Here is a 13,787-nt window from a genome sequence, read left to right on the forward strand (position 1 = left end):
CCACTATGTCCTAACTACAGGGTCACAGGGGTCTGCTGGAGCTAACACAGGGTGCAAGGCAGGAAACAAACCACGGGAAGGGCGCCAGCCCACTGCAGGGCACGCATATACACACCCACACACCAAGCACACACTAGGAACAATTTAGAATCGGCAAATCACCTAATTAAATTTAATAAAAGTAAAAAAAAGAACACGTCTGATGGTGCCTTCTGGAACACCATGAAAGAATAAAGGTACAGCAGAATTAGGATATCCACAGCAGATAAAAAGATTTATATTAGAGAGTATTAATGATAAGTGAAACAGAGAGGTTTCAAGAAACTGACACAAAAATATTGCAGTTGTGAATGGCAAAACAAATAAAAAAGAGAACTACTGCCTCTTAAAGACTCGTTCACATTTCTGTGTTTACTTGTGCTCTTTTCCGCAGGTATGTAATCCATGTAATCCATGCCACAGTAATAAAATCAATTCTAATTATGCCTCTCATTTACATCACTGCGGAGGTGCCATGCATTTTTATAAAATGTGGCATACTACATATTTTCTACACAATGGCACACCAAACTGTGTTTTCTTCACTGAAAAACTCACTCCATGGAAAGCTGCTTACAGGTTGCATCAACCTAAAATCCAGCCCGATACTACCCACCAACTGCCCTTTCCTGCTGTTCGATTCCTGCAGATGGCAGCTCACATGCTCCTTGTGTCACAGAGCTTCAGGTTTAATTTCTGTCTCTGATACACCTTTAGGGTTCTGATCACTAATTCTGGCATTTTAATTGGCAATGTGGCATCCCCTTCTCAGTATAAACACAACACAAACGTAATGCCTCAAGAAAATGTCAACACGTGACAGGAAATGAGTCTGGGGATTTTTTTTTTATCAATTACAGATCTTGGTAACACTTTAGTTTAGGTACTCCAGAAATTCATCTATTACTCATTTATTATCATGTAACACAACCTTAAAAACACTTCTTTCGGTCTTCAGAACACTTACAAAGCCTCAGTAAAGTGTTTATTTATCTCTGCAATGTGACCGACTAGCAAAACTTCACTTTGAGGTGGTCCGAGATGATTTCACTGAGACATACTGCTCCTGATATTAAATATTGAATCGTGTGAGTCGTTAATATTAAAAAGTAATTTTACCATGATGTCACACTGCACAGAGATAAATAACCGATTTACTGATGCTCTGTAAGTGTTATGAAGAGCAAGAGAATCCTTAGTTAAGGTCTTATTACAGAAGAGCAAATTTTTGCAGTACCTAAATTTAAGTGTTACTTAGATCTTCATTTAAATACTAAATGACAGGGAGACACTTTCAAATTGAATGCACAAAAACACTTCCAGACATGAAATAATCACTGTTCTAAATAATCACCGTTCTTCTTGTGTCAATGGCTCAATTGTCATTTGCTACATGAATTTTTATGTGATGCATCAGTGTTTCTTAGCAAATTTGAATTTCGTGCAAATCATTTTGCTCATCAGTAGTGAGTGTAATAGTAGTAGAGTAGCAGTGCTGTCATGTGTATGCACTTCTTTGAAATTCTTGACCAGCATGAAATATGTCACCATTTTCCAGTGCCATGATGAAAAAGAAAAGTAGAAGTGAGAAAAAGACAGTAGGAAGAGTGATGTCAGGCAAGCTATGGTGCTTCAAATGAGCCAAGAGCAAGCCCACGTAAATAGGAAAGTTGGATAAAGGAGAATGGAGGGCAAACACTTAAGAAAAGGCAGTTAAGTTAACCAAAATATTCTTTAGTCTCTACTCACCATTGCACAAGACCTCCTTTAGGCATTGCAATGGCATCATAGATGCAGCACATACTGTACAAAATGCAAGAAATAAATAAATACAGTGACAAGTACTGATAATCACTGTTTAATGAAGGGGAAACCTTACTAAATAATACAAAAGAAAAAATCAAGTAGGGTGTTTGTGAGTATAAGGTGGTGCAGTGGTTAGCATTGCTACCTGATAGATCCACCATCCTGGGTTCAAATCCTGTGCCTGGTGGTTGTCTGTGTGGCGTTTAGAATTTCCACCCAGTATTCTGGCTTTTCTCTTACATCGCCCCAGAACTGTGTGCATTAGTGGGCTCTCCATTAGACTGGCATTGTGCACAGGGCTGTTTCCTGCCTTGCGCCAAAGGGATAGGTCTGGCCCCTGCAGCCCTGAACTGGATTAAGCTGGTGGATAATTATAATGCAGTTCCGGGTATAGGCAATAAATATGAGAGACAGTTTGTCTTTTTACGGATGATCAGGATATGTCTATTGATGGAGCCTCTTATACGGACTTTGGCAGAATACCAAATGGTAGGTGCCACAAAGCTAAATGAGCTCTGGCAAAAGAGTGTTTAGGATAATGAGAAGGCTGATGTCTGACTTATTAAGAACAAATGAAACTTTTTACTCAATGGCACCTGTAGATAAATAATATTGTTTCACGTACATTTGGCTCACTATTTTATCGAAGGCAAATCACAAGGTCAGGACATGTTATGGCTGTTTAGATATTTTTATGTTTGGTGCCCCGACATAGCAGGTTAAAGGCAGGATGTGCCAATAGCCTTCTGGTTTTAAGTCTAGTGCCTTCGCCACTGTACCAAAGAGTTGATAAATTCAATTTTAATCTGTCTAAACTGGTTAAAAAATATGAAGTATTACACAGTTGAACATAACCATCTTTTCGTCTGTAGCAGAGTGGCCATAATAGGCAGGTTTTAGGGTTATATTGGTTAGGGCATCTAAGGCTGATCACTCAGTGCCCACCACTGACTTACTACCTGTGCTCCAATTGTAACAATTTACCATACTGTGTCTTAAATTTGTAAATCACCATTGATAAAAACATCATCCCACCGTACTTATCACATGTTTCTCTTTCATGCCATCATTTTCCACCAATGTGTAAAGAGTTCATCATTCTGAACCTTTGTGTTAAGCTAAGAGTTATAAAGTTTAATGAACAGAAGAAGCTTTAACAATAGCTAATAATTTGTCCTAAATAGCAAACATAGCAACATTAAAATGTATGCCCTCAATAACAAAACAAGGGTATGAAAGAATTAATCAAAAGGAAAATTAACTTCATAATGGAAATTATTTCAGTGGAAGACATTGCTTCCAAATTAGGTGGAGTAAATTCTTGTTAATTTTCGACAGTAAAGTTCATGCCTCCTTTCTGTGACATTATCTTTCTCTTTTATGGGCAACTGTTCCAAAAAAGGTGAATGAGATGACCATCCTACTTAGGTGTGTTGGACCTTAAAGCTAACTGAGTGGTACAAAGGGTTGGGTTCATGATATATACCCACTAAATTGTGAAGGAAGACCACTCTACCTTGTCTTTGATACAAATTTTAAGTCTATGATCTCAAGAGATCGTTCATATTTTCAAATTTGATTACCTTACGATCAAGAATAATGTGTGAAGGCTAGGGAGTACCGGTGAGCCCCAAACCCCAACCACAAACACCCAACCACAGTCCCGGGTTCAAATCAAAGGGGTTTTTAGTACACAAGTACCTTGCACAATGATTAAATATTATGCTTCTCTTCTTACTCTCTCCCTCTCTTTCCACTGAACTGCTACTCCTAAAGTTGAGTGTTGCCTACCTCCGCTCCCAGCTCCGACTCACCTGGACAAGGCAGTGATATCCCTTTTATTGAGGAACTGGGAGTACTTCTGATGATGTGGCATAGCCAGTTGGAAGCACTTCTGCTTTATGAGAAAGCCAGGGAGATTCTTCCCCGGAAGTGCCCTCAGTCGTTCACCAGGGATCCCTACACAGCTGCTCCTCTGGACTCCAACTCCTCTAATGGACTATAAATTAACTCTCAGGCACAGTGAATGCCTCTCTGGCACACTAGCTTAATAATTTCTATGCATGCTTTAATGTGAATGTCAGTAACAGCAGCCAGTCCAGCACATCTGCGGTGATAGAACTGCACAATGAGGAAACAGTGTTCACTTTGTCAGACCATGGCGTGAGAAGAGAGACTAAGAAGGCAGCAGATCCAGACAGGATTTGTTTTCAAGATCTGTGCTGATCAGCTTGCAGCAGTGTTCATAAGGTTCGTAAGGTGATATTGCATCTCTCCTTAACCCAGTCTATCAAACCAACGTACTTCAAAAGGTCCACAATTGCCACTATGCCAAAACAATCACATCACTGATGGTCACTGAATGACCATCGTCCTGTTGCACTAATGCTTACTTTATACCAATGAAGTGCTTCGAAAGGGTAGTCAAAAATCACATATGCTCTTTTCTGCCACAAGAACTGGAACCATTACAGTTCACAAATCGCTTCAGTTGAACCAGAGAGGATGCCATTGCTTTGATCATTCCTACAGCACTGGTCCACCTGGACAGCAAAAGGGGGAACTATGTTTTGAATGCTATTTATAGACTATAGCTCTGCATTTAACACAAGAAACCTCTCAGCATCCTGTGTCTGAGCACTTGTGCTGCTGGATTTTTAACTTCCTGATCGACAGACCCCAGGTTGTCCAAGAGGGTGGCCACACCATCATTCCTCACTCTCAGCACAACAGGGCTGCTCCTCCAGACTCCAACTCCCATCAAGACCAGAGGGTGTCCAAACTGGGACTATTCATGAGGGACACTGTCATATGTTAATGTGGGGGATGAACTGCTGCCTGCCGTACTCTCCTGCCAGTTCTTACACTCTTTAGGCATCTCACTCAGGACAGGGATCATAAGGCAGCCCAACCGGGTATTGCCCCCATTTAGTCCATCCTTCCATAAATGGCATCCAGGCTGGGAAAGGACTCCACCTCTGTCATGGGTGGGACACCCAACTGTCCTCAGGGTTATCTACAGCTCCAAATCCAGATCAACCTTAGTGACCTTCTCATTGGTGACTAAAGTAATTAAGGCCTCTGGCTTTATGTTCAAATGTCCATCGCTTTGATCCTTTCTTGGATTTAATAGAAGCTTTAAGTCACTTAACAATTCCTGCCTAGGATCAAACTTGAATACTAAATTACTAGCTGCCAGGATCAGGGAGGAATGTCATGAATACAGAAATGCTGCATCTGCTACTTAGAAATATTCTTGGCAAATTTGATTTCATAACCAGCATTCCTTAGATGCAGTGCAAACAATAGTGGGCTCATAATTGAACCTTGGGGATCTCCTTTAATAAGGTCTGATGATAAATTTCCATTTTTCTATAAACTATGATTGATTACCTCAATAATGTACAAACCAACTGATGTGCATTTTAAACAACAGAACTTCTTGATTAATGACTTATGGTCAGCTACTTCCACAATCAATGAGGATCATCTGTAAGTTTCACATTTTCAAATCAAGCTAAAGAGAATACATTGCTTTGCAACAATTGATTTGGTTGTTGAATTTGACTACTGTTACGTTAAAATAATAATTAAAAACTACACTAATGTTGCTGTTTGTGTGGAAGACTTTAGCATCACATGTTTGTTGCTCTTCTAAGATAATGAATGCTATGGCTTCCTTGAAAGGATAAGTGTGCTAAGCCATTGACAGGAATATTGTATGCATAATCCCTACCTTTAAGTGCAAACTGCTTTAATAAAACAGGGATATTTGCTGACTTATTGAGTTGGTACCATTGATCCACCATTAACGGTATTAGAATAACTTTACATCAGGAATTGAGATGTCTGACCTCTGCTCTGTTACATTCACATGCCGTGACCTCTGATCCCTCATATAATAATGCTATGGAGCATCTAATTAATTGTAAAATACTTCTTTGCAACATTTAAAAACCTGTGCTCTAGGATGTTTGATTTGTTCATGAACAGATCTCTGTAAGAACAATACCTTAGTACTCTGGGACATCTGATTTATGGTTAGCGTTCTGTGATTTCCAATCCATTACTGAATAGCGTTAAGATCTCGGAGTGTCTTCAAAACAGTGCCTAGCGGTACCTGATCAATTACACAGCAGTTATTTGAAATTGTTGATCTATTATAAAATAGAACTCTGGCCCTTTATAGTTGTTAATCAATTACAGAAAAATCCTCCATAGTCATATAAATAAATAAATAAATATTGCTCTGGGACTGATCTTTTAAATTAGAAAACTAGGCAACTGCTTGTTATGATTGTGTCTTCATTATTTAATGCATTTCATTATTTGTAAATTTTGTCATTTTCCTCTCATCCCTTGTTTATTGCTTATTTATTGGAATGTAGTTTTGACCCCATCTCTTTTCTCACCATTTGCCCTTAAAGCTGTCAGATAAAACCTAAACATTTTACATTTACATTGATTTGTTTAAGTAGACACTTTTATCCATAATAACTTACAAAGGAGGTCAATTGAGTAAATATCAATCTGGGGGACTGTTTGGAAACAAGTGTTACAGGACAAGTTTACAAAAATTGACCAACACAAGTGAAGAGCTCAGAACAAAATACAAGTGAGATACACTTCCGAGGTTTCAAAAGCTAACAGCTAATGTCAAACAGAAATAACCCAAACGGGAGAGTCTTTGGATGCTTCTTAAACACATGTAGGAAGTCAGAATTTTGAAATGAAGTTGGCAGCTCATCAGATGGAAGCTATACTTGAAAAGACTCTGAACTGAGATCTGATATCATTATCAGTGTTCATGGTAATATTTAAGCTCTCCTTAACCCAGTCAATCATACCAAAAATGCATTTAAAGGTCCAGCATTTCCACTGTACCAAAACAATCACATACAACCTGCCTGAATGACCATTGTTCTGTTGCAGTAATTAGCAATGAAGTGCTTCGAGAGGGTAGTCAAAAATCATATATACAGTTCTCTTTTGCTTAAACTGTAAAGGCTCAGCTCTTTAAATCTTTCCTTATAATTCAACCCCTGTAGACCTGGAATCAGCCTAGTCGCTCTTCTCTGGACCTTTTCTAGTTCTGCTATGTCCTCTTTGTAGCCTGGAGACCAAAACTGCACACATTACTCAAGATGAGGCCTCACCAGTTCATTATAAAGGTTTAGCATAACCTCCTTGGACTTGTACTCCACAGATCGTGCTATATAACCTAACATTCTGTTAGCCTTCTTAATGACTTCTGAATACTATCGGGAATTCGATAGCTTAGAGTTCACTATGACTCCTAAATCCTTCTCATAAAGTGTACTCTCGATTTTCTGACGCCCTTTGTATATTCAAACCTAACGTTTTTACTTCCTATGTGTAATACTTTACATTTACTGACATTAAATTTCATCTGCCACAAATCTGCCCAAGCCTATATGCTATCCAAGTCCTTCTGTAATGATATAACAGATTCCAAATTATCTGCTAATCCACCTATTTTGGTATCATCTGCAAACTTAACCAGCTTGTTACTTATATTCCTATCTAAATCATTTATATATATTAAAAATAGCAGCGGCCCTAGCACTGACCCCTGTGGAACACCACTCTTAACATCGGCCAGTTCTGATGAGGTTCCTCGCACCATCACCCTCTGCTTCCTGTGTCTGAGCCAATTCTGCACCCATCTAAAAACATCACCCTGAACTCCCACTTCTTTTAACTTGATGCCCAACCTCTCATGTGGCACCTTATCAAATGCTTTCTGAAAGTCCAGATAAATAATATCATAAGCTCCACTTTGATCGTATCCTTTTGTTGCCTCCTCATAGAATTCCAACATGTTAGTAAAACACGACCTCCCTCTTCTGAACCCATGCTGACTGTTCAGAATAACTCCTGTCCTTGTCATGTGTTGCTCAATCTTATCCTTAATAATTCCTTCCATTAATTTTCCTGTGATGCTTGTTAAGCTTACTGGCCTATAGTTGCTTGGATCTGCCCTGTCACCCTTTTTATATAATGGGATGATATTTGCCATTTTCCAGTCCTTTGGAATCTCTCCAGTGCACAGTGACTTCCTAAAAATATGTGTCAAGGGTTTATATATGTACTCACTAGCCTCCTTAAGAACACGAGGATAAATATTATCTGGGCCTGGTGATTTGTTTGATTTCATCTTATTTAATCTGAGCAGCACTTCTCCCTCTACAATTTCCAAATCCCTCAGTACCTCCTTAGTAGTTGTGTTTACCTCTGGCAGGTTATCCACTTGCTCACTTGTAAACACCTCAGAAAAATGTAAGTTTAGGGCATCTGCTATTTCATTGTCTGTATCTTTTAATTCCCTTTACTATTCCTGATGAACTTGACCTCCTCCTTAACTGTTCTTTTACTACTAAAATACTGAAAGAATCTCTTGGGGTCTTCTTTCGCCTTATCTGCTATATTCCTCTCCAACTGTCTTTTAGCCTCTCTGATATCCTTCTTAATGGTTGCCCTCATTTCTCATATGCTACGGTTCTCTTTGCAGTCATTAGTCTTATATGCCTTATACAGCAGTTTTTCCTTTGCAACTTCTTTTTAAATCTTTATTAATCCGTGGAGTTTTTTTAGTTTCCTATTAATTCCAAATTTAGGTATGTATCTGTCCTGCATTACATGTAAAACATTTTTAAACCTGTTCCACTGCTCCTCGACTGTCTCCACATTTAAAAGCTTATCCCAGTCTATCCTACTTAGACTTTGTCGCATCTGCTCAAAATTAGCCCTACTAAAGTTCAACTTAACAATTTTAGTCTTTGCATCTGTACTCTTACAAAATACTGAGAATTGTATTACATTATGGTCACTTGACCCTAGTGGTTCAATCACCTCTACACCCTCAATTCTATCCTGATTATTACAGAATACTAAATCCAGACAGGCTTCACCTCCGTGTTGGTGCTTTAACATGCTGTGTTAAAAAACAGTTGCTGATTACTTCTAAAACTCCTGCTCTTGTGCTCCTCCATCTGTAAGGTTATCCCAGTTAATATTTGGATAATTAAAGTCCCCATGACTATAATATCCCCTGTAAACTTGCCTTTTGATATTACTAAAAGATGTGTGTTGAAATTACTGTCTGAATTGGGTGGTCTATAACACACTCCTAAAATGAGACCTTTTCCCTAATATTTTCCAGGAAGCCACATGTCCTCACTAAGATGGGGCACATCATCCAACTGAAGATGACTTACATTTAATCCCTGTTTGGCATAAACAGCAACCCCACCTCCTTTTCTGTTCTATCCATCCTAAAAAATGTATATCTTTCTATGTTACATTCATCCCCATCTTTGTTATTGCTATAATATCATAATTATGCTCTGCTACATACAACTCCAGCTCACTTACCTTATTTTTGATACTTCTAGCATTAAGGCAAGCTATTTTTAATGTGTTAATCCTTCTATCTTTACGTGTTTGCTTAAAATTTACATTACTATGCATTTTATTTCTACACCATTGTTTGTTCTTCCATGTATAGATCTAAATCTGGCCTGTCCTAAACTCCCTGCCCCCATTCCCTAGTTTAAACAATCCTCGACTAGCCTACACATACGCCTCCCCAATACATTGGTGCCCCTCCGTTCAGATGTAACCCGTCCACGGGAACAGGTCCCATCTGTTCCAAAAGGAGTCCCAATGCCCCATAAACCTATACCCTTCTACCCTGCACCAAGATTTGAGCCACGCATTAAGCCTTCTAATCTCCTCAATCTTACCTGGACTGGCGTGGCACAGGCAGAACTCGAGAAGACTACCTTGTCAGTTCTGCTCCTCAGCTTGGTACCTAACTCTTTGAATTTGGATCGCAGAACTGACAGACTACCCTTATGTATGTCATTTGTTCCAACGTGGACAATGACAACTGGATCCACCCCGCTCTGGCCAAGAGCCTATCCACCCTTCCAGGGAGGTCTCCCACCTGTGCTCACAGAAGGCAACACACCATGTGAGACTCTCTCTCTCTGGAGCACACCTGTGCTTCAATCCCCCTAATGATTGAGTCCCCAACTATCACTACCTCTCTCTTTTTGGGAACTGGTTTTGAGGTGGCCCGTTGGGGCTCCTCAACCCTGCCTACCACCTCAGAATTATCAGAGTCACCGTCCAGCTCCGCCAGGACATGATAACGGTTAGACACTTCTAATTCTGGGGTTGATGCACCCTTTACCTTATGCCTTGTGACCGTGACCTATTTCTGCCTGTCTGGTCTGGAATCTCCTCCCGCGCCACCTTAGGGGTGCACACTATCTCTAAAGGACACCTGGGCCAAGTCCACCAATTCTCTATTATAACGCAGGTCAATCAACTCCTCCTCCAGTTCAGCGACCCTGAGCTCGAGGTGATGGATCAGCTGGCATCTCTTGCAGATGTAGCCCTCATAGACAACTGGCTCTTCCAAACCATCATTTAAAAAGTCCAACATCTAACAGGACTTGCATTGCACTGGCCTAATTATTAAAATTTGATTTGGGATTACTAAACTGCCTTAATAGTTTTTTCTTAAAATTAAATTTCTTCTTCTTTTGGCTGCTCCTTAACTTATATAGTAACACTAAGATCTGCTACAGATATTTTACACCTTTTCCCCTTAAGCTCCTGTACTGTTCTCCCTCTCAGCTGCCTGCTGTTTGTCTTTCTATGAGGTTAACTTTACTTTTCTCTGTCTCTTCTAACTTTGCTCTTCTTACTTATAAGCTCTCCACTCGCACTGTTTGTATTCCCCCATATTAATGAACCAATACGCTGTCGTCCACTTAACTGTTCTACCTCTGGACCGCTAAGGACTGTTTAATCTAAAATAAACAAATAAATAAAGCTTTACTACCTTATTTGCTCCTACAGCCCCTTGTGCCTGATCAGCGTCTTAACGCTGGCCGCTTACCTGTGCACTGCTGAGCTTTCCCCTTTAAGTGCTTTGAAGTCAGCCACAGCCTTTTTTTCTTTTCCTTTAAATTCTTTTCCAGATTAAACGTTTTGCATTACTCTATAATGTAGGAGTGGAGCCGAATCCGAATACGGTATTCGGAAAAGCACAAATAGTGGTTTTCAAACATTTATTTCGTAAGGAAAACGTACTTCACGAGGCCACTTTATATTTTTCTCCATTAGACATACAATATGTAACACAAATTTTGATCGGCAGCCTAATAGGTTAGTTCACCTACATGCTGAGTCCACAGTCACCATTTGTGTCACACGGTTGAAAACAGAGCTCTAATATATATATATAATTGCATCTATTTAATTTCTTTTTTGACCGGGAGATTATTAGCATATATGGTTATATGTGTTTGTTGCTGGGTATAACTCAATAAAGTGTATTTAAATAAAAATGTCTTCATAATTTTTGTATTTTATTCAAGAATGCTGTAATAGCCTAATAGAAGGAATGCAAAATTGAAAAAAGTAGACTCATGGGTCATTTATTCTCATTCCTTAAAAAATACAAAATGAATTGAACATGAACTAGTTCAAAATTGAAATGGTGACCTATGAATGTGAATTTACTCATTTCAATCTGCGTGAACTGAACTTTGAGCTAGTTCTTGTGAGGTGTGAACTTGCACAACACTGCGAACTAGCACTTCAGCTGATACCCACAGCTCCCTCTGGTGCCTTGCCCTGAAATGGATGTCACTACACTCTGTATCCTCCTGTCTCTGTGTAGTTCCATTCTCATCTCATCACTTTAAGTCAATCAAAAGACTCAGACTAACTCAGCCACTCCTGCAACCTCCACATCAGCTTCTGGTCCTGCAGCCTGCGCAAAACTCAACAGAGCCAAGGCTTCCTGTGCTCTCCTTTCCAGCCGGACTACTCACCAAGACAAAATTGTAGTGAATGATTGCTTGTACTCTGGTCGTTATTTTCTTTGATCTCCACTAGGCACTTACCTCTTTATCCTCTGCGGCTCCCTGCTCCTTACCTCACAGCTTACATTCAGCAGTTATTTTACCGCACCCACAGTGATTGCTTTAGTAGTCTCACACACTCAAGTACGATGCACTGAATAAAAACTGCCATGTAATTGTTTCAAACCATTAAAATAATTAGTAAATTAAGCTATTAAAACACTCCCAGACTCGACTAATCACAATTTCAGAAAACAGTATATGAAACAAAACTCGGTCACGTCACTCATCACTGCATAACAATACTTTATAGCTTTTATTAGCTTTGAGACCAGTGTCGAATAGTGCTCTGGGACTCCTGACCCATTAGTGAATAGTACTTTTTGGTCCCTGGTCTTTTACACAGTGTGGAGCCGACCCGGACACAGACAGGCGGACATGTTGTAAATCACCACCACACGTTTATTATTTACAATATTTACAATAATTAGTCACTCAGACTCAGTCCATTCAGTGCACAAACCCCAAACACACAGTCCTGGCCACAAAATGCCTTTCTTCGGGCCGCCTCCACACCTCTTCTGCCTCGTCCTGCTTCCACCCGACTCCAGCCCTGAATGAAGGGAGACGGCCCCTTTTATTCTCTCCCGGATGAGCTCCAGGTGGTTCCCGGCATTCCCTCGTTGGCCACGCCCCAGCTGTTCTCCCGGCAGCTCTCCGGGTGTCCTTCAAAATCTTATCCCCAGCACTTCCTGGTGTGGTGGAAGTGCTGAGGGAACAGGTCCCCAAGGCATTTGGACACCTCCTGGCGGTGACCACGGGCCCCTGCAGGGTAGGGTTTCCATGCCCTCAACCCATGGCCCCCAAAGCAACCAGGAAGGCGGCCCCCACGTGATCCAGGGTGGGCGCAGACCCACATCCGGTCCCTCATGGCGTCCCGGCTGGGTCGTTGCCCCTGGCATCCCTGACAACAGCAATATTCTGAACTACTCTTACACAAAAGTTGCTGTGAGATAATTGATCCATTATCAAGAGGTGCTCATGATCCATTATTAAACAGTGCTCTGAGGCTTCTGCAACTACTGATCTACACAACAGTGTTCTGGGACCTCTCATTTATGACCAAATCGTTTTTCAAGACCAATGATCACTTAATGAAAAGTGCTGTAGGACCAATAATAAATGCAGGCTTCTGAGAACGTTCATCTATTATGAAATAGTCACTTCTGGCCACTGATCTCTTACATAGCTATACTCTGAAACTACTACTATACAAAAATGATCAGGGATGGCTGAATCATTATTGACCAGTTCTCTTAGGACACTGGCTCATTATTAAATAGTGCTCTGTTCTTGAAAAGGGGCTTTGGCTTCTGATCTTTTACATATACAGTACTGATTTATTATGCAAAAATTTTGTGTTACTGCTCGTCTATTATACTATAGGAGTCACTGGTCAATTACAGAACAGTCTTTTAGGACCACATACCCATTTCCCAATAGTATTCTGGAACCACTCATCTATTATCAAGTAGTGCTTTGAGGCTCTTCACTCATTATTGAATACTCATCTTTGGTCTCTTAACAATACTCCACAGCTACTGATCTACTGCATGATATTGCTCTGGGACCACTGATCAGTTAAACAATATAGCTTTGGGACTGCTGATCCATTACAGAACAGGGCTTGGTGACCACTGATTCATTATCAAACACTGCTCTGGGAATGCTCACCCATTATTGGATAGTGGTCCTTGGCCTTTGATCTTTTCCGGGACAGCTGATCCATTACGGATAGTAGTGCTTTGAACCATTAATCCATTATACATTAGTGCTTTGCAACCACTAATGTACAGTATACTAGTATTCTATAAAACATTTTGTGACATTTTAACTGTTATGACCTTTTTATGTCTCTGTTAAAATTGTCCTTAAACTTCCAATGAACAATGAAGGAAATGGAGCATTACGTTGTTGAAGGAATGAGTGATTGGAGCTAACTTACAGAATCTTATAATTGCATCTGAAAAAGAACTGGAT

General features: G+C 40.1%; 1 protein-coding gene across 1 annotated transcript in view; it reads right to left on the bottom strand.

Annotated features, from left to right (window-relative positions):
- LOC120526488 (synaptotagmin-6-like) overlaps window positions 1-13,536 on the bottom strand; it is a 149,254-nt gene extending 135,718 nt beyond the window's left edge. Inside the window, exon 1 of the mRNA XM_039749654.1 lies at window positions 13,482-13,536. Coding sequence (XP_039605588.1) covers window positions 13,482-13,536 — 55 coding nt within the window. The remainder of the gene's footprint in view (window positions 1-13,481) is intronic.
- Between the last annotated feature and the right edge of the window lie 251 nt (window positions 13,537-13,787).

Source organism: Polypterus senegalus, chromosome 3, assembly GCF_016835505.1.
Source record: "Polypterus senegalus isolate Bchr_013 chromosome 3, ASM1683550v1, whole genome shotgun sequence".
Lineage (NCBI taxonomy): Eukaryota > Metazoa > Chordata > Cladistia > Polypteriformes > Polypteridae > Polypterus > Polypterus senegalus.